At 45.5% G+C, this 21,123-nt stretch overlaps 3 protein-coding genes across 3 annotated transcripts; 2 read left to right on the forward strand and 1 right to left on the reverse strand.

The window, feature by feature from the left end:
• Positions 1-5,775: 5,775 nt before the first annotated feature.
• B0H65DRAFT_584292 (uncharacterized protein) lies at positions 5,776-6,599 on the reverse strand. The gene is made up of 2 exons (XM_062830892.1): positions 6,129-6,599; positions 5,776-6,069 (listed from the first exon to the last, which is right to left on the reverse strand). Exons 1-2 carry the CDS (start codon positions 6,272-6,274, stop codon positions 5,913-5,915), a joined length of 303 nt encoding a protein of 100 aa, XP_062685874.1. The 5' UTR covers positions 6,275-6,599; the 3' UTR covers positions 5,776-5,912.
• B0H65DRAFT_14980 (uncharacterized protein) lies at positions 6,088-6,949 on the forward strand. Its single transcript, XM_062821062.1, has one exon. It carries the CDS (start codon positions 6,321-6,323, stop codon positions 6,840-6,842), a length of 522 nt encoding a protein of 173 aa, XP_062685875.1. The 5' UTR covers positions 6,088-6,320; the 3' UTR covers positions 6,843-6,949.
• Positions 6,950-9,166: 2,217 nt separating this feature from the next.
• B0H65DRAFT_437844 (uncharacterized protein) lies at positions 9,167-10,870 on the forward strand (the record flags this gene model as incomplete). Its single annotated transcript, XM_062825338.1, has 2 exons — positions 9,167-9,400; positions 10,769-10,870. 2 exons carry the CDS (start codon positions 9,167-9,169, stop codon positions 10,868-10,870), a joined length of 336 nt encoding a protein of 111 aa, XP_062685876.1.
• Positions 10,871-21,123: the final 10,253 nt, after the last annotated feature.

A 21,123-nucleotide genomic window follows, 5' to 3' on the forward strand; every position in this document is an offset into this window, starting at 1 on the left:
CTGGCAAGATGATTAGCACTTAATCATCATCATGAAAAAGAGGGTTAATCAAACACGATTCCCAGATCCCGACTGATGGCTGTGCATAGGCGCCGCTGTAGCGCTCACATCGGTTGCTTACACGCAGTAGCCGATGGAGGCAGCGCCAGATCGAGCCAGTGAGCTTTGGGCAAAGGCATACTCCATACTCGTCTGGGCTAGAAACGCCTACCAGACCCAATGCTGCGCATTGGGTCTGGCACATTGATTCGCAAATGCAAATGGATTCGCAAATACCCAGCCTACACGCCAAGTTGGGTGCAAGACCGAAGTATCGCTTGTATGGTCCAAGCTTTGCCGGGATTTGGGTACCTTGGCGCCCTCCTAAACTGGCGAGACTGGCTGCCGATGGAAGTACTAAACTTTTGCGAATCAATGTGCCTGACCCCGTGCAAGCACGGGGTCAGAACGGCGTTTCTAGCCCTGACGAGTAGGTACTCCGTAGTTTACACTTCTGCTGGAGTTTTCCAAGCGCAGAGTTGACTGGTGATCCAGTGGGAAGGACCTTCACACAACAAAAGTGTATGACGGTATTCCTCTTTACCAGTGAAGAAATCGCATCCTCTCGGCACACAAGGATTTCAGGGAACACGGTAGCTATGATCCGATCCATGCAAAATACTAGGCAGTCGTTATTCCAGAATTTCCACTCTCGTAAGCCCCGTTGGCACGGCACACGGAAGGAGGAAACACAAGTTGAGGTTGGAATGTTACCCTCCAGCCCCGTCCGTTGGTAACTTGTGTGGAGTAAAGCCGGAGCAGTTCGTAAAAACGGACAAAGCTACGAATCGAGCTAGAGGAGGGAGGGGGAGGGGGGGTGTTAGTTTCTCGGTAACCTCTTAAAACTTGTGATCCAACCAATGAGAGGTCAGATGGAAGAGAAGCCGAAGGGGAAAAAAAGGACGAACCGAACCCTTTCTTCCCGGCGCCGGGAGCGGCAATGAAACCAACAGAACCGACAAATGGGATTCACTAGCACGCCTAGCAGTCAGTTAGATCCATGCAAGTCGCTGTATGCGTCCAGATACTACCCCAATTAGTAAGAGGGAAATATCAGCAGCACGTAATGGACCGGGGTCTAGACAAGGAATAGTACCTAGTGCTTACCTCAAGAGGGTGGACTTTATTTCATGATCCTGCACTCACCGCGCTACTCACTCGGGGTCAATCTCGTTGGTAATGTGGGAAAGTTTGGTGGTGACATATACAGGTTAGCTCAACGGCAACCTCTGTGTAAGCAATTGTCAACTGCTTTGCTAACTTCGGCAGCCCGCCGCAGTGAACCATGCGTATGTACTAGGTATTTTGTACTACCATATTAGCATGATGAACGAGAGGATGTTTGGCTTGATTAACTTCTGGTTTCAAAGAGCCAAGAATGATGGTGTGAACTGATGTGATGAGTTGCGAACGCCGACATCTCGCATACAGCAACCATGACATATCAGGTGGTCTTGTCTGTCAGAACATCATGGCGTTTCCAGCAATCTGGGAACTGCGTACTGCCCGCCCGATGGGTCCTCAGGTCCGCGGGGAGGCTGTGAAGAGTTTTGATGTGTGGTACGTACCGTGTGGAAACCGAAAGGCGTTCGAGTAGAAAAACGTGAAATAACCGTCGTATGATACCTGTTAACATACGTATTTACGTATACCTTAATACCGCTCCGTTTCCATTGCGAAGCTTGGTACGAAGCGAGTCGCAAGTCAGCTGAGCTCCAACGAAGAAACGGAGCGGAGCTAAGCGAACGAAGCCAAGAAAGAAAGGCCACCTGCCAAGGGATTGAGTGATCGATGAAAAAAAGAGGATCGTTCGGTCCCCACTAGCTGCATCGCATGGGCCCTCGCGTCGGTCCGCAGTCGAAAACACTCATGCGGCTACCTTGTTCCTAGGGCCGATTCCTTGGGTCTTGTTTTTCGCTTGATTGGGTACTTGGGGGTTAGCGATGGCTTGGGTGGACCCTTTTACCAACTCCTCTCATAAAAGAGGGGGAAATTTTTGTGTGGAATAAACTTTTAGTTTAGGACAACCTATATAGTAAACTACTAATAAATTATCCCATCCCTATAATAAAGTACTATATTATATATTAATATAACGTCGTTTAAAGCTATTTAAAGTCTAGTATATTACTTAATTAGGTAGTAAGTGAATAAATAAAAGAATTTCAATCTTTATTATTTTCTAGCGTTAGTACAAATATTAATACCTCTTCTACTAATATAAGTACTAATATAAGTATAAGTATAGGTACTATTTCTTCTACGACTATTTCCCTTTTTACTAATATATTTTTAATACGTATAGTTTACTTTTATACCTATATACGAGGTCTTATAGTACCCTCAACGTACTTTATAACCCCTTAATATAGTATTAATTCGAAAGACTGTAGTTTTAATAGAGTAGAGGTGTTAACAATTAGTATTAATATTAATAGCCCAACTCGTATGGAAGGTTTTAACGTAGTAGGTAAGTTAAAAAATTAGTAATTAATTAATAGGAGTAATAGTAAAGTATATTCTTCCTCCTCTTCTTCCTCTTCCTCTTCTTCTTTATCATCCTCCCTATCGTATATTACTTTAAGGATAGTTTCATCCTTATTATTAATAAAGGTATTTTCGTCTTTAAATATAGCGTTAATTATCTATATATTAAAACGAATAATAACGTTAGTAGTAAATTTAGGAATAGGCTCCTTTATTAAATTAATAATTTGTATATTAATATAGGCAGCTATTTAAAAATTAATTTTAATAGTGGGTTATTAAAGTGGATAGGGAGGGGAAGATGGGGGTTTTAGCGGTTATTAAATAGTAGAAGGGTATTGAATAGTAGAGAGATTATTACTTAAATTAATATTAACCGAATTATTAGAAAAGAAGTAAGAGGGGTTATTCTATACCCTTTTAAAGATTTTTAGTATTAGTATACCTTATATATCCTATATAAATAACCCTCCCCCCTCCTTCTCCTCTTTCTCGTTGTTATTAAATATATCCTCTTTATAAACCAGTATATAGTTATCTTTTAATAGCTCTTTTTTCTAATTATTAAAGTAAACTTTCTATATAACCTTCCCTTTATTATTAATTAGATTTTTAATTTATTTATTATATAGTTATTTCTAAATTTTCTTATTATATACCTTAACGGTTATTAATTATTTTTTTTATTAATTAGTTATTCTTTACGTTACTTCTCTATAATTCTCTAGTTAAGTTCTTCCTTAAAAAGATTTAAAAATTCGCCCTTTCGAAGAATTTTATATACCCGCCGCTTTATTTTATATTCGAAATTAGCTGCTTTCTCTCTATTCTAACGGTTATATTCTTACATATTATTATACGTTAACGGCGCTTTATAAATAACGACTTTAGCGGCGTAACATTAAATACGCGTAGGAGAATTAAATATATAATAATATTTATTTTTAATATAAATAATAACTTTCGTAGTTTTTCGAAAGCGGTCTTCCTTAAGAAATAACGAAGGTAGGGCGAGGTTAGATTTCTTAAGCTACTTTATTCGGATTTATAATAGGATTCTAGTATAGTTAATTAGTTACGTCCTAATATTAAAAAAAACCTATTAAAAATTTTATATATAGCTATATTATTATCAAGGATATGTTAAAAGGTCGTGGATAATATAATTAATAAGGGGACGAAACGATAATATAAGGACGAAGTTAATTTTAAACTATTTAATAAACGTAGCGTGAGTAAAGTTGAATTCGCCCTGTTGAACAAACTACCTTAATACTTTTTAATAGTGAATTTTAAAGAACGAAGATATATTAACGTTACGAGATTATATTATATATATTAAATAAAGAGGTAAAGTTATTAGGATAATATCGAAGGTATTAGTATATTATTCAATTTTTATACTATAATAATTATTAAATCCGTCGATAATTAATAGATAGTAGATTAATTTATAAAACCTTTTTAAACTGACACTATTACTAAAATCTTCGAACTTCTTATTAATATAGTTAATTCTATACTAATTATACCCGAACTAATTTTAGAAAGAAAACCCTTTATTGCTTAACTTATAGCTATCCTCTTCTTTTAATTTCGTAAAAGTAAGGAATAAATAGAAAGAATATTAATTAAAATACTTTAATTAATTGAGAGTAAGGTCGGTATTCGAAAAATTAATTGGTAATTTAGCGAACCGTATAGAATCGTCGAAATTGTTAATAATAAAATCCTTTATTAAATCTGTTTTAAAGATTATATAAATAAGGATAGTTTTACCAGTTGTATTTTTTCTAACTATTAGGGTAGCCGACTTTTGATTAATAATATCGTTAATTTCTAATTAGAAATAAATAAAGAAAAACGGTAAATATTTATCTCTATATAATTTAATTAGTAAAGTAATATTTTTAATTGTATTAACTTACTTTATACTCAAATAATTCTCTTAATATAATTATCTTTACGCGCCCGCCTGCTATATAACCTAATTTTACACCTATTTTATTACAATTCTAAATATTACTACCATCAATATTGTATTTTTTTAAATATAATTTTGTAATTATTAAACCACTTATTAACGGAATCTTTATTTAATTCTTAAAACCGCTGTTTAATATCAACCGTATAGTAAATTGTAATTTTTAATTTAGGGTAATCTTTAAAGAAATTAAGTAATTACATCGTATTATAAGTTTTTAAAACTCTACGTAACGAATATGATTAATTTACCACTATGATAATTATTTAATATAATGTAGGAAAGTTTCCCTGGAAATAGAATGTTATATATGATACGAAAGTATCCTCTTTAATGGGTATTAATATACGGGGCCTCCCTATTAAGCGTAATGAAATAATTAATTTATTATACTTAATTAACGATTTAATATAGTGAAATATAGAAGTATATAATTCCTTAATAATAGTAGTAATCTTTCTAATAATCGGCGGCTTACGCGATATTTTAAAGCGTTTAAAACGTTCGCGAGTATTGAAATATATACGGGCGCTTCTATATTTAGTAAGCGCTTTTCCCAACTCTTTAAAGTACTTATCGAAATTTATAAGTACTATACGTATTAAACGCTTAATAATTCATCTATTAATTTATAAATAGATAAATTATTTACTATTTTATAGTTTTACGATGAGATTTATGAATAGTGGGTATGTATTGCGGTGTAGAATGTTATCCGATTTTACAATATAAATAGTAGCTTTACGCGGCATTAATAGTTAATTCTATATAGTACTAACCGGGCCTTGTCTTAAACTAAAAGTTTGTCCTACACAAAAATTTCTCCCTTTTTTATAAGAGGGGGTTGGCAAAAGGGTCCACCCAAGCCATCGCTAACCCCTAAGTACTGGAATCCGGTCCAGCAGCCCCTGATATCTCCTCGCGATAGGAGTTACGCTGTTCTCCAGTTGATCTCGGTAACCCTGGCTCGAGCCTTGATAGGCACGCTCGGCACGCTATAGGGCGCTTTAGGACGGACGTGTTGGACCAAGTATTGTTGAAAAGCTTCGTTAGCGAACACTACGTATCCGAGTCATACGTAATATAAGGGACGTGCGGTCTTTCCCCGTATCAGCAAGATGTGCATACGGGTTGAACCGTGTCCGCTCCGTTCCGAGTCCCAATCCGTCACACTGTCATCCAGTTTTCTCTGTTTCCTGCACTTCTGGCAAGCCTTGATAATGGAACAGAAAGCATCACGCACAATGCAGTGTATGAGAATGACCCTGGCTGGCACTGAACGCACAGGACCGCAGAAGCGTGCCGTAAAATCTAACAGTGGTACACTACCTAAGTGTGGCTAGCAAGCTAGCCGAGGCAGAGCTACCTTGTCCTCAACACCATCTTGGCTCGTTTGCTCCAGTTACAGTCGGTCTAGACTGCCTCCAGAGCTATTCACCCACCTCTCAAATTGGAAACTATTTGAGAGGGCTCGCTGGGTTGTATGCTGTAGGTATAGTGTGTGGCATCCAGTCCGAGAGGAGAGGGCGGGAAGACTGCAGGATTCGCTCAAAGACAACCTACACACTGCTGGGTAGCACCTGTGAGAACAGAATCAAACAGCAGACGGGGAACTGACCAGTGGCCCTTTTTGGATGTACGCAAAGTTCCGTTCTTTTGCCGTGCCCAAACCGCGCCGTAACGTGTGTCCCAAGACTGACAGCTTGCAGGATGGGAGATGACAAAAGTAGAGTAGCATGGCCAGGACTGCAGCATATTGGCCATCAACGGAGACCATGATAGGCAGGCCTCGCAAGTGGTTGATTAGGTCATGATTGCTAGTAAACAATCAGCCGCCTTGCTTCCATTGCGTTTAGGCCTCACTGCTTCTGCACCTGCTACTACCTGCCAACTGCTGCAGAGCGCTGGCCGTCTGTACACCTGCCGAAATACACCAGTAGATAGGTATCTGGGTGATAATGGGCGTCGATACGCGCCTGCTGTATGCAAATGCGCTGTAGGGATACATGCGGTTGCCTTGGGCGAGCGAGCGGTCAAGGCGGAAGACCGAATTCGGGAGGCCGGGATCCGTTTCCAACATGCGGTCTCCCTGTCGCAGAGGTCAGACGGGGAGCGCAAGACGTTCGTTTCCCAGTGTTTCTCCTCTTCGTCGTCTCGAGCCGAACCGCTGAACCTTTTCCCAACGCCAGCCACATTTCCGCACTCACCAAGGTCTGTATTGTGCCTGCGAGTGGTGTGGAACTCTTGGGTAGCACAGTTTTGCGCGGACGCCTGCAGTGTTCTTGTCCTTCCACACTCTCACAGTTTCGGTTGGGCTTCACCAGAAACCTGATGGAGGGTACCTAATCGATTAGTCCGTTGAACATCAGAGGCTTGATCATTGAGATGTGCCTCTCATCCTGCCCATTCCGACCTCTTGTGCTTCCCAGGCTAGCGAACTGGTCTCATGCTGACCAGATTTGGGTACCACGAGAGAAGGAAATAGCCATGGATTCTATTTTCCCGCGTGCGCCCGCCCCGGACGGCGCAACGGGAGCTGTCAGATCTCACATTTCGGGCCTGCCGCTCGCTTGCCTTGGTTGAGTGACAGGCCTGAAGATGGCACCCGCGACGCCCCATAGCGCATCGGTATGTGCCAGACTCCTGCTGTGATAAGAATGCCGCATCAAGCCCGTCTCCCAGTCGGTGCAACCACAGGCGACCTCCGGGTAGGCGGGTACCCAGCCTCTAGCCAGAAGACGATAGTCGTAGAAAACAGGCGGGCGGCGGACGGGTGGGCGGCTTGCGACGGGATTTTTTCACTTGGGCTTCATGAGCAGTGAGATGACTGGGCTCCCCATGCGTCGAAAAGTCGCTCATGCGAGTGAGAGTCCAGGATCCCCATTGTTAAAGACCTGCCCCATCGCCTCTCTTGACCCCTCTTGCCGAGGATGTTAGTAGAAAATGTTCTGTTCTGGCCACCTACATAAGAAATAGTCAGCAACATGCACTAGGTAGACTGCATGCGCTCACTGCACCTGGGATCCTCCTGTTCTTCTGTTCCTCTCACAGCCGTGGTCGACGATTTTTTCTTTCCGATACGGCATTGGAGATCAATCCAGAGGTTCGATGGCGGAATGACTGATGGCGAGCGAAAAAAAAACTACATGGATGCTGGTGATGGACAGGCGGAAATGGAGGCACACCGCCATTTGCCTGCGAGACTCTGCTTCTGCCCTACCAATCGATGGAACTGTCCTCCTCACACTAGCCCATGGTCACAGTTCACGGGCCCGTCCGGTCCGCTCAGGATGGGGATAGAAGGTGCATTGCTTCCCCCTATAGGTCCTGCTCGTTTTGCCTCCCTAATCCGAGCGCTTCCTGGTAAATCTACTGCCGTGGCTGCGCATCAAATGGTACCGTACCATTTCGCCAGTTTCATGCTCTCCTTCCTATCCATCGCTAGACGGCCTCAGTCAGGTGGGCGAGAAGACTGGCGTCTTCTCTCCACCTTTCAGCTCGAGTTGAGCATTAGCTAGGCAAACGAGCGCCAATCCCCGTACGACTGTACAGTCCGACGTTCGCTCTCTGTTACCTGGATCGATTGCAAACCTGGAAAGACGAAGCCGGAAGGACAGCGACCGGTTTGTGACTCGTCGACCTGAATTGAGTGAGGGCTCAAATTGCTCAAATATAAAAGTGCGACAAGGAAACCTGTGTGAAGCCGAAGGTTGTCGGACATGACATTCACAAAATGTGACCAAGCTGTGCTGACGGCTTTCATCACATTTGGTGCTCTGGTATCCGTCGCATGGGGTTTGAGTGTCAGGAGTGTGTATTGTACGGCGTAGCGCACTTTTGATGCATGACGACCACCGTATAAAGAGGCGGGGACGAGAAGAATCTTTTCAGGGACTGACTGCCTTCCCCAAAACTCGGCGATACACATTCCCATGTGCATGGACTCGCATCCTGTCCGCGTCACTTGGACGGCGGGCGAACCCGCCCGTTTTTCTCACCCGTTCCGTCCTACCGCACGTCCAAACGCGGTTCTCCCTGCAGTGGTCTTCACCAGAAGCTCAACCAGAAATTTGATAACGCTCATTGCCGGGTTTTCCAATCATGTCTCTCGCAGGGTGCTAACGTTTTGACGGGTTGCAGTAGTGTGCGACACAGCCCCACGAACGGTGGCATCATCCCAGGTCGCAGCTGAGGTTCTCGGCTTCTGCGAGCAATTGCGAAATCGGGCCTTTCTCGCTGGTGTCGTCAAGGTCATTGTATCCCTCCGCATGGGGCGCGTGGAGACAGTCTTCTGACCACTGGATCACGGCCGGTGCAATAATCTCTGGGTTGCAAAGATACCTGTTTTGTAAGCATGCTCAGAGAATGGCCTCATAGCCCGTCTGCTGTGTGTGGCCGGGCGTGCGAGAGAAGGAATGGCAGTGGTGACGGTCGTCGTACAGGAGCCGCGCGTGTTGCGGTAAAGTGCTGCGCTGCTTTCGAGTCATCCAGGGCAGCTTTACGAAGTACATCCTCTTGACATATCTTACGTTGCTCGTAAATACGATACGGCAATTACCTTTCCGTACATTCTCCATCTTGGGAGAGAAGAGGCAATGACGGACATGCAGCACGCCCGGGAAGAAGCGGAACGGGAAGGTACAGTTGTGGCCCCCAATGCAACGTGGCCCAACAGGGAACCCCAACTTTTCTGTCACCTCGTGGTGCTCGATCATCCCCGCCAGCGTGGGCCGCACAAAAGGTCTTCGAGGAGGTCACAGCGCCAACTCGGGCTCCATGTTGGGTAACGTTTTAGGGGCATGGCTTGTCTTGTCTTGGCTGAGCTTCGTAATTCCCGACGGTGGTTGGTACGGCATTGGAACACGGACCGGACGCCAACCAGAAGACGCCGTAAGTTGGTGGCTTGTTGCTCACGCAGAAAATGATTCCCGGTCTGTTGGTACGCTGTGCCGTTCTCAGGTCTTTGTGTCTACCTGATACCTAGCTTGATCACCAATCAGTATCTGTTTCAGCACATAGTAACGCATCGGACAGGACTCCGACTCGGCACATGACACAGACCAACTTTAGGCGAGAAGATGCTCTCAATTTCGCCGAAACGGAGAGGAAGACGGAGATGGAGTCTGAAGAGCACCCACGCGTGGACGGGCGGACCGTGACGGGACCTGGGGTTGCCCTGGACTTGAAAGCTCCAGTCAAATGAAGTGCATCAACCAGACGGCGGAATGCTCTCGCCTGAACGCCTCCAGCTCGCCCAGCCAACCCCGGGGAGAAGGAACGAGGTCTGACAGGCTGACCCCAGGTACCGGGAAAGGAGATCGGCCATGGTCGTCTCCAGAAAAGGAGAGATTGGAAAACAGGAAAGGAAAGAAAAAAAAGAAAAGATTGACGCCACACCCTCTCCTAACCGTGATACGATGCTCGCGGTTGGGTGTCGAGGACGGAGGAAGTGGGTGCACTAACGAGCAACGACACACTTTTTTTTTCGGTGTTCCCGCCAGGCCCGCCAGATTGAGGAGCGGAAGAATGGTGGAGTACAGGAGTGTTTTTCCACGTGACTGCCAAGAAGGGCGCTAGCAACCAGGAGCCAGGTTTGTCTGGTTTATTTCCAACTACATCGCCCCTAACCCTCCCTCAATGTGTGATGACTGATGCCCATCAACGCGCCATTGCTGCCAGCGCTTATCAGTTTGACGGCGACCTGACTTTTTGTTAAGACATGAATGAATTCCACTCTCGAGAGTCGCGATCCTCCGCAGACCTACCGGGGACATGAGAAGCGATGGGTTGCTAGCTGGGTCAGTCTGAGCCGGTTACAGACATGCAGACCGCTTTTTCCGGCTGCCAGACAAGCGCCGTGACGGGGAAGAAGAGAGCAACTCTGTCTCGCGCCCGCGGCCAAACTTGGCGGGCTTTGTTTCGGTCTGTGCCGCTTGCCTACAGTTGTGTTGGCTCTCCTTCGACGATGTCCGCGACACCAACACCATTAGGTCTCTATGCATTGGTGGCCGCCATCTGACCATCGAGAGGAAAGGTGAGATGTCGTGAATATGAGATCTGGGCAAGTGCTCACCTCCATCGGTCGTCAACTCACTGCATTCCACATAACTTTCATACCCAGGTTCCCGGCCAAAGCTCGTGGTCCACCCCGTCATCGTGCTCACTGCCATCCCGGCCACGTATCCCGATTTACGGGACCGAACGGGAGACATGCTGTTCGCATATACACAGTGTCATGACCGCAATGTAGAATTGTAGATCTGTAACAGCAGCCATACCCAACCGGTGAAGTTTCCCGTCGTCATTCACGGTGAAAGCCACGGCAAAGGATGCTGGTCGTCTAACGGAGAAATAGATTAGGTCATAGGTACCTTAGATTCAAAAATCCGATTGTGGAGGAAGTTGGGCGGTTGTTAACCACAGCGGTGGTCATCTGGCAACCGGAACATCTCCCCGTCCATTTCGCATTCCATCTTTCCGGCATTCGAACAGGCCAAACTTGGTTGCAGCTCAAAGTGCTTGACATAAGTAAGGCGGCTCCCCTTCAACCTAGCACATTCTGTTGCTTTGTTCAAGTTGTTCTCCTCAGGCGCTCAATGTGAGGCATATGAGATTTCTTGTTTCCTCACGTAAATGTAGTTAGATCATCGACACTCACATTCGACGCCATGGGTAACGGATTATGGTGTCGAGAAGGGTGAGATGAATCAACAAATAGTCTGGAAGAAATTGCCAGCATGCGTAAATTCCCCTCAGTCGCCCTTCGCTGCGGGGTGTCAGCGTATGCTCATTTCTTCTCATTTCTAACACATGACAGAACGCACCAACATTCTGCAATCGGTGAAGGCGGTTCCAGGAAACCGGTAAAGGCATTTCCTCCATTGTCAAGAAGGACTCGGGGACTGTGAGCAAGCACACCGGGAGAACAGTCAAGATACCTTGGTACAAGCGACCAACACGCCAATTTGAAATGCGCATACCGAAATTGTTTACCAGTACAGTACTGTACATGTGAAAATTACGGGTACACTATGTACAGTACACACCCCTGCCGTGGTGCCCGACGCCTTGCTTGTTGCTTCCACTTGCTGCTCCAAGTCTCTCTCTCCATACGCAGCGTCCTGCTAGGTAAAAACCTGCCTCCCGTCTCACTTTGGGCATGTCTCGGTAAATGAGATCGTAAGCAAACACAGGTGCATGCGCTCGGCCGCCGGGGCGTCGTTACACCAACACCTAAGAGGACCGTTTTTAGGCGCCGCCAGTGTCCAGTTTGATCCTGTGAGCACACCGCGCTGTAGACGTAATTGATGTTGGATGGGAAACAAAACTTGTGGCTGCAGAACGGTGAGCGGGTGAGGGGGTTGAGATGTAAAATGCGCATGACACTTCTGTCAAAACGGTATCAAGGTGCAGAAGAAAGTGGACCTTGCAGGAGGCCAGACTCGGACTCCGGAAGAAGATGACAACAGCGGGATGAGCCTAAAAGGGGGCCGGGGAACGGAGAGACATGGTCTGAACCACCTTGGGGCCCACCATGGTCGAGACGCTGTCGGTCCGTCTTGGATCAGGATGATTGATTGCCAATTGTAGACATTCCGTCTGAGCGATGAGCGCTATTCTTGTTCGTAACAATGATGAAAGGCCCCCTTCCACAGGTCCGGTTGTTGATGGCGGCTATCTTAGGCCCAGATCGGCTCGAACTTTTTCTTGGGAAAAGTTTGCCAGACAGGGGGTTTTGGTGCCAAGTTCGATTTTTTTTCTGGACTAACCAGTTTGGGCAGCGGAAACTTTGGGAAACTCGCCCAAATTTGAACTAAGGTAGTGAAAGGAGGTCACCCGCTAATGTAGGCCATATTACCTTCTTGAAATGGCCAAAGATCGCTAGAATGCCCAGAATCTTATTGTTTTTAACAGATTTTCTACTAGAATCCTGAAAAGTAGATAAGACCCAATAATTTGAGTCTTTTTACAAGTTTTTGGGCGTTTCCCATACCAAGATATATAATATAAATAGGGTTATTATATTAATAAATGTTATATCGGTTAAATCGTATTCGAGTTTTGTATTCCTAGTTGTTAAAACCCTAGTATACTATAACCGCTATATAATTGTAGTCGTCGATATCGGTCGATATAGATCCGGGTTGTATTAACCGAATTACTTTTACTTTTATAGTAGCAATTACTATTTACGTTATCCTTAGTACTAAGGAGAGGAAGGCTCTTGAAGCTATATATTATGGTATAGACTATGCCAGATAGTTAATTAATAAAATCTACTACGGTTCAGCTATCTAGTTTAAATAATTCTTTCGAATGGATCGATATACTTTCGATATACTAGTACGATAGCTTTAAAACTATACCGGTCTAGAAACTAATTAATATTAGACGGTATACTAGAAGGTAATAATCTTTCTATACGTTCTGACCCATTACGAATCTCAATAAATTACTTCGTACAAGTTTTAGATTAGCTAGAGTACGGTATTTGCTATTATAAACGATATACTCCTTCGATTCGAATAGTTATATACGGCGTATATATAATTACTACTAGATAACTACTTGGATCCTAATATCGAATTAGACCCTAGCTTAAATACCTTTAATAGTTATATTGGTACGATTGACGGTACTTATATTATTACGTTTATGAAGAGGGATAATTAGTTGAGATAGTACAATTAAAAGGGTTAAATAAGTTAGAACGTATTCGTTACCATTAAATTCGACTATTCTTTTACGTACGTACTAGCAAGAATAGAAAGGTCGATAAACGATACCTCGCTTTATAATTAGGCTTTTTTACGTTCGTTTCGTATCCTTCGAAATTAATATTACGTAATAGACGCTAGGTTTGGCGTAAGATAAGGTATTATAATTCCCTTTTTAAATATTAAATATTATGTTTAAAATTGGAGAAATATGGACGTATAATTAAAAGACCCCAAAGAATTATATAATCTACACTATACTTATATCTGTAATATTATAGAGTACGTTTTTAGTTATTTAAAAAGGTGATAGAAGATTGTGTGAGTTACGCCTTTCGAATATAGTTTAGAGAACTAGCGGCGGGTTATATACGCGGTATTATAGGGCTAAGGCCCGGGTTGTAGCGCTCTAATCATCGACTAGAGCTGTTATGAGGCGCCGTGGCTATATCTGTACAACCTCTATTAAAACCTCGCATTTCCGGTAGAGCGGCTTTTTAAATAGAACTTTCCTTCTTTATAGAACCTTAATTAAACTGTATAACTAGTACCTATATTAATTGTACTATCCTTATTACATTACGTTCTATTATGATAAATCCAATAAACTAGGATGAATAATTATTATAATAGCTATAATAGGGCCTACTTACTTAAATAGCTACAAAAGGAATTCTTGCAGAATTTTCTACCGTTATAGCCGCTACAATTATAAAATAAGAAAAAATTATAAGGAGAAAAGTTGTACGTTTCGTACAAGAGAAAGAAGATTTTGCTAGGACGCTATTTATTAGCAACGTATTTGCCTAAATAATAAGAATAGTGTTTAATATATAGCTTACTATTTAAAATTAGTAGAACCCTCTTAATATTAATATAACCGCTATAATAATTACTATTATTCCGAGCGCCGTAATAGGTACTATATATGAACGAAATTAATATTATTATTAAATAGTTTATTTGCTTACGAATTTCCCGGTTTAGCAATATCGTTCCCCGAAGCCTTAGTGCGAAAGAATACTTTAGAATATACTTCCGCATTATTAAGTAATTATTTTATAAACTAATCAATTGTATAATTCTTGGTATTCTTCTACTTGCGAAAGGCTTCCTAATTTTACGTAAATATTTCGGGAAACTTAGTATCAGCGTTAAATAATATACTAAATATAGAAAGAGCTTCTTTCTAATTGCGGTACCATTACTATTTAATATTAAACTTCGTTTTAATATACTTTACAATCTAAATATATTCGTCCTAAGCCTCTTCGCACTTCTCCTTAACCTCCTCCTATACTTTAATAAAGTCCTTTTGCTAAATAGAGTTAAATATTTTCCTCTTCTTATAATTAAGGAATTATTATATTATGGTAGCGGTTATAGTAGAGGTCTAATTAATACGCTGTTTTTTCTTCTTGGGGGTTGGAGCTTTGGGTTACCGCTTCCTCTTCTAGGGACGAGGTAAGGGTAATATAGCGTATAAGGATTCCCTATCTTGTACAATATTTTGAAGCGGTTAAGTATTATTTGAGGAGGCCATTACGATATTGTAATGGATATTAAACGGTTGATTATTATCGATTTAATTGTAGTCTACCGGGTAAAGTAATTAACTTTCGTTATCGAAAGTCTGGCTCTTACTTTAGCCATTATAGAGGGTTGGGAAGGGAAGTAGTTTATTGTTATTATTGGGCGGCTTAAGAATATTATCGAAGGGTTGTAAGAGCGTATTATTAAAGCTACTATATTACTCCCCGCTATCGATATTCAATAGATTAAATAATAGTATAATATTGTTACTGCTTAGAGGGGTAGGATATTAGTCGTTGGCGCTCATTTTTCGGATCTAGACGTGTTTTGGTTAGTGTTTTTCGTGTAAGCCCGAATGGAGGTCGGATGCTGCTATATGCGGGGTTTAACCTTGTTTTTAGGCATCCTTTATAAGGCAGTGTGAAGAACTTAGTAAACTATACTAAAAAGAAGTAAGATTGGCTACCTCCTAGCTAATGTAGCGCTAACGCGGTATAGTCATATTAATCTACCCCTTTTACTTGGCTGCAGATGAGAGGGAGTTACTAAATATTCAAACTTTTACTATAAAAAGTTTGAGCCGATCTGGGCCTTACCACTTGAATTCGGTTCTGTGTGAGATAATATTCTCTTTGTGAAGATCTGGGAACCGAGATTCAGCCAACCGTTTCAAGAGCACAACGACCCGCCTGGAACCCGTCCCCATGACCCCATGGATCCAGCAGACGGGCCAACAACGGGGTGCGGGAAGGGAGGCATGACATTAGCAGGGAGTGTAGGTAAGTATTGCGCGCCCACTTCTTGGAGAGGGTCTGCGGCCTGCCCGAACCGATGGCGGGAACCAAAGTCATCCAATTCTGGTAGTGCAATCTTGCGCCATTCCTGAGTGGCTCCCCTCCATCTCTGGAACCCTGAAAGCGTTGCAGCATGTAATGAGTGCATTGCAGCGGAGGCATCGAGCGACGCCAACCGGCCTAGGCCGCGATTACTTTATGGCGGGGAATCTGGAGACGGCGACGAGACAATGGCTTGGAGAGTTCAGAGATGGCAGCCTCTAATGTTGACATCCCGTCGGTATCCTCGAGCGGGGAGGAAACACCGGAAAAGGAGGTCCAAGAACTCTCACACCCACCTTGTCTTGAGACCAGGTGGCATAATAAAGCCGATGCACACACGGCCCCGTATCGAAAAAGAGCCTGGAACTTGCATTTTTGTGGTCCCCCTTTCGTGATAGTGGAGATGCGAAGCGGCTTGTTGGGATTCTCTGACAAGGATGTCATGTTTTGAATCTGGGGCTAGTGGATATCAGCATCCTAGGGCATGGCTCTTAAATAGGCGACGGGGGGTGATGCTAAGGGGGAGGATCTGGGAATACAATAGGGACATGTTACCAATTTTACCAGTTCACTTCATCACAAAGATATATCTTGAGCGAAGAAATTGTGTAGCATACGTTGAAGTAGGGATGTGAAGTATAATGTCTCGTTGACCTCGAGATCAGCATCGTTTGCCTAGCGTGGGCTGGCTTGATTCCATAACGGGCGAGTGGCTTGCCCGTTGCCGCTGAGGCGATCCAGTGCGCTGGAAACCAGTGTAAAAGGCCGGAGTAAGAAGCATCCAATCGTGTTGTGTTCGGAAGAACGTCGCTGTCGTCAAATCCTCGGCAGCATTTTTCAACATGCGGGAGTGAACAAGTTTCCCGCCTGTGCATGCTATGCTGCTGTAAATGCCGGCTACCCTGACTTGAGCAGCTGGAATGCTTGCCGTTGCGTTGGTGTCAAGTCGAAGAAATCTTGTTGGCCTCGTTGGAAGTTCGTCACAGGGCATGTGCAGTTGGCGGGCAGGACCTGTCAAGTGAACATTTGAATCTTGATTCGAAACCCCTTGAATAACTTCTTTTCACTTTTGGTTGCGTCTTTGGAAGACAGTGACAGAAGATGAAAATTTTGATCGGCGCAATAAACGCCATAAAACCCTTCAGGGTTAACAACGGCAGGTGCTTTGGGGTGCGGCAAAGCTGTTACTGAGAATCTGACTCGTTAAGAAGGAGCTATGGTTCAGAAGAAATCGGGGGCTGGTGCAGTAGGTCTACCAAGTGGAAGCGAAAAGCAGAGAAAGCCACAATCCGATGGTGATCCCTTCTTAATCTCGCTTTCAATTGTCATATTACCTCGTCTTCACCAGACTCTTCACTACAATCTCCGGAGAGACACTCGAAGCGAACTCGCAGAGCGGACTTCAACGATGAAAAGACAAGAGTGAGCAGGACTCGAGGTCAACAGGGTGTTTGTGCGGTTAGTGACGGCCCCATATGAGGGGTTCGAGCTTGGGAACCGTGTAGCAAAGGACGCGTACCACCATTTCTGACTCGGTTGGTTCTGCTGGGATCGACAGGAGTTGCGACCGTGCCATGCAGAGGCGCCTCCCTTCACTTGACAGGACGGCGTAACAGACGGGTGAACCCGGTGCACTATAGTCACGGGAAACGGGAGTTCGCGAATCGGAGGACATCGAGTGCTGCCTTTCGACAAGGCATGCTCGAGTCGGCTCGGTGCACATGTTATGTGAGATCATACACTGCTTATCGGCCACATTTCCCTTTGGTTCCATCTCTGGGCCGCCACGCATTCAGCGTCAGGCTCCATGATACCTGTACGTTCAGACGAATGGACTGACAAGGACAACCCGGCCAGATTGCTCTGAGCATCAGAAAGCCATATCGAATGGAGTATTTGCCCCTATTTAGCCTGTCCGAGTCCGCGCCCATCTACCACCCAACTTGGGGCTATCCAGCGCTGTCCGGTTTTCTGTCATCAAAATGAATCTTCGGGGACTGCTCGAGCACTTGCGATCGTCGGGTGTGTTGGAAATCATGGCGGTTGCGGCATTAGGACGGCTCAAAGCCGTTCGCAATGCTGCTTTGAGACAGTGCCCATCTGGGCGCAATCTTCCAGGCCTTTTTGTTAATGACATCTTCATCCCCGAGGGCAAGGGGTTGTGCCCTTGGTGTGACCTACTACCTGTTTTGACGGCCCAACCACATCCCTAAAAGAGGGGGGAGAGCGAGCAACCAGCCCACCAACTTGCCAACCAGCCAACCGAAGCCACTATCCCGAGAAGATGCATATCTCACGGTGTTGAGTGTGGATTGTACTTCATGTCCCGGCCGCTCCCGTCTGCCGTTGTCTCCCACTTGTCTCGAGGCTACACCGCATGACGCTGTACATGGCAATGTTTGGAGGGCCCGTCTTCCTTTGACCACCAGGCCGTACGAAGACAGTGAAGTACCTACATAGTCGCGCGTCTGACGGTCCGTTTGCGCCTTTGTACACCGTTTCCCACCAAGACTGGGTCGGGGGTGGATGTGTGTTTCTGATGAGAATGGATGAGCGCCTCCGTGTCTCGGGCCACGACAGTGAAATTCCCGAGACTGTTGGTGCCACGTCTGACGTCCCGACGCAGATTCCGAATCAGAGTCAACTAACGCCCAATTTTCCCTGCCTCTAGTTAGCAGACCTCGCTGTTTTCGAAATTGGAGGATATCGCATTAAGCACATCGCAAGTTTAGGTAGACTATTAATTGTTGCCTGGACGTGGATTCTGCTCCCCTGCTCGAACATAAAGGTTAGTCTTAAACACATGGAACCCTGATCCTAGAAAGGCATGATGGGAGTGATGTAGGGACACATTTACTTGGATTTGCCCAATCTTATCAGCTAATATCAAACGATCATGATCACCAAGTCGCATGAAGAGCTGTACAGGTAAGATTGACATTGGAAGTGTATACCGGCCTGCTGTTGGTACCGGTTGATCGACCGCGATCTAACGGGCCGAGATTTGATGCCTGGAATACCGCTGTACGGAATGATCAAGTTCTTGGAACATGGAAAACAGATTGGTGCTCACTGTCAGACCTTGGTAGATACATTTACCTACATGTAAGGTCGAGGTACCTAGGTATACGAGCTGTACTCCGATGCAGTATATTATCCAAGAGTCCTCGGTATCCCAGGCCCAAACCTGTCGTCACGTTATCTCTCGCGTACTGTCAGTGGTAAATGGGTAAACAAGATAACTGCTATAGTAGCTTCGGGGCGTGAAGGTGACTGCGTGCTAAGTATCTCAAGAGATGCTGACTGCCCCTGGGTGGGACTTTGGTAACTGGAAGGAGGAGAACCCGATTTCTTGGCAAAAGCGACTAACATGTAAGCGAGGAGCTGCGGCCCCATCTGCAACCACCTGCTAACCGCGAATCTTTACGTTCCGATCATGTCTATAATAAACCACACCAGGCTGTTGGCGTTCCGGTAGGCTGAAGATGAGGACGGAAGTGAGTGGAGGGAGAACCTATCGGGCATTATGCCGTTGTCGCTTCCAGATTGCTAAGGATGGGCGGGTATGGCGGGGCGGGCCCTCTAAAAGAACCCACCCGTGGGTCCAGTCTGGTGGAGTAGTACGATTACGGGGTACCATCAAAGTCATAACAACCTGTTGCTGATAATCCTGAGGAGTGAAGCCGTATCGTCACGAATCCTCAAGATATCCAAAACATAGCTTTAACATGTTGTCACATGGGAAAACAGAATACTTGAGCCTCCCCTCACTCTTTGGACGCCTACAACCTAAGCCGCTTCGTGAATGGCATTTACGGCTTCCATCATTTTGCGGTGTATCGGTCGGTATCTCGGATTAGCACGATGCTCCTAGGACGACACGCGAAATATCGCCTGGTCCCCGTGTCAGGTCGTTGTCCGATGTGACTCGGATGACGCGCGGCGGGCATCGGACCGCCTGGGCGTCCCGGTTCGAAACGGGCAGTCCCGGCGCGCAGCACCCGCCCCGCCTTCACACATCGGTCAAGTTGATACCCTTTCCCATATTCCGGTTCAGTCCCGTCTTCATCTTCCACTCCTTGAAAACTCTCTGGCTGACCTTTCAACGGGCGCCCTAAACTTGCCGCAGTAGCATCTAAAGAAAGGACAGGTGTCTATGTGTGGACTGAGCGTGGAGTTCGTTACAATAACTGTACAGTGTCTTCTACACAGTAAACCTTGGATGGGCAGCATGCGAATTGCGGGCCAAGATTGGCTGCCAGCCTACCCGTTCTGAGGTCTTGCTCCAGTCCGCGTCAGCAGCAGGGGCAGCGCGCAGTTCCAAGGTCAGTGCATGCTAGGCCGGGCGGTACGTACCGCCCCGCTCCTTGACAGAACCTTGGAGATACTTACTGCATGGATACGGAATCTTACATACAATTATGACTGCACACACCGTATCTGCTGCCGTATCTGCGCTGCAGTGCTACCTTCCCTGGCTACCATACGGTAACGTCTAGCTAAACGGTCCGGCTTACCTGCCCCATCGCATGCAACGCAGGTAGCCTGCACGCTAGAGCTCAGAAAAAGGCACTAGCGGGCACTAAGCACCCAGTCCACCGTCGGTCGGGTTGGAATGGAAGCTGCCGTGGCACTGGTCTTCGTCTGAGCCTGTGACCCAACACAGCGGGCAACCATGCCAATCCGTCAAAAGCCGGGCGAGTCCTTTTGAAATAATAATCAGCTCCGTCGCTTCTTCCATCATCCCTCCGCAATCCAACCTCTCAAATTTTCCCTCTTCAACCCGCGCGCAACTTCCACTTAGCAGAAACCTAACCACACAGACACCGGTCACCGGCCACGTTTCGCTGCCACCACTTTTTCCTTACGTCGTATTTTTTTCCTTCTCTCTCGCTACCATCTGTGTCGCAACGAACCATCGGCCAGTGCAGAATAGCCATTCTGACAAGCCCTTAATTCGACTGTGATACTGAGTTGGGACCTCGGCGCATCGTCATCGGTCACGGCCCCGGCCCGTCCCTACCTGCACCTGCGTTTTACGCCTGCGCTGGGGCGAGAGGAAAACAAGTGAAGAGTCGGACTGAAAAGAGCTCGATTGAGGACAGAACGATCCTTTCGTCACCAACAAGTCGTACCTACCAAGTCATCGCGCCTGGACACACAAAGTCAGTTCACCTTCCAAGGTATTTTTCTCTCTGCCAAACGAAAGCACTTCAACTCCCTCGGCCACACAAGCGCGACGGCCGATGTGCTGTCCTTGACGGCTTGACCCAGCTTTATTGCTATCCTTTACCACACGCCACTTGGGTTACGGGGTTGCAGGTCCAACACCCAACTTGCTTCTACCTTCGCCAACTACGTCGCACAACACTGCTCTTCAACGTGCCTAGCACGACCGCATTCCTCGCAGCTACTAATACAGTCGTTAGTAGCCACAATCAAGCTCTGTTTCGACACGAAAGCTCTTCCGTGCATTATCGGACAAGCGGACTTTGATTCGAAAAGCCAAGCACTGACCCGGCTCATG

This window comes from Neurospora tetraspora (assembly GCF_033439725.1).
Source record: "Neurospora tetraspora strain CBS 560.94 chromosome Unknown B0H65scaffold_1, whole genome shotgun sequence".
NCBI classification, from domain to species: domain Eukaryota; kingdom Fungi; phylum Ascomycota; class Sordariomycetes; order Sordariales; family Sordariaceae; genus Neurospora; species Neurospora tetraspora.

Excerpts from the sequence above, each read along its gene's own strand:
- B0H65DRAFT_584292 (XM_062830892.1), bottom strand. The coding sequence starts at position 6,274 with ATGGCCAATATGCTGCAGTCCTGGCCATGCTACTCTACTTTTGTCATC. Across the intron at positions 6,070-6,128 it reads ACATCCAAAAAGGGCCACTG|GTTGTCTTTGAGCGAATCCT; the intron begins GTCAGTTCCCCG and ends AGCAGTGTGTAG.
- B0H65DRAFT_14980 (XM_062821062.1), top strand. The coding sequence starts at position 6,321 with ATGATTGCTAGTAAACAATCAGCCGCCTTGCTTCCATTGCGTTTAGGC.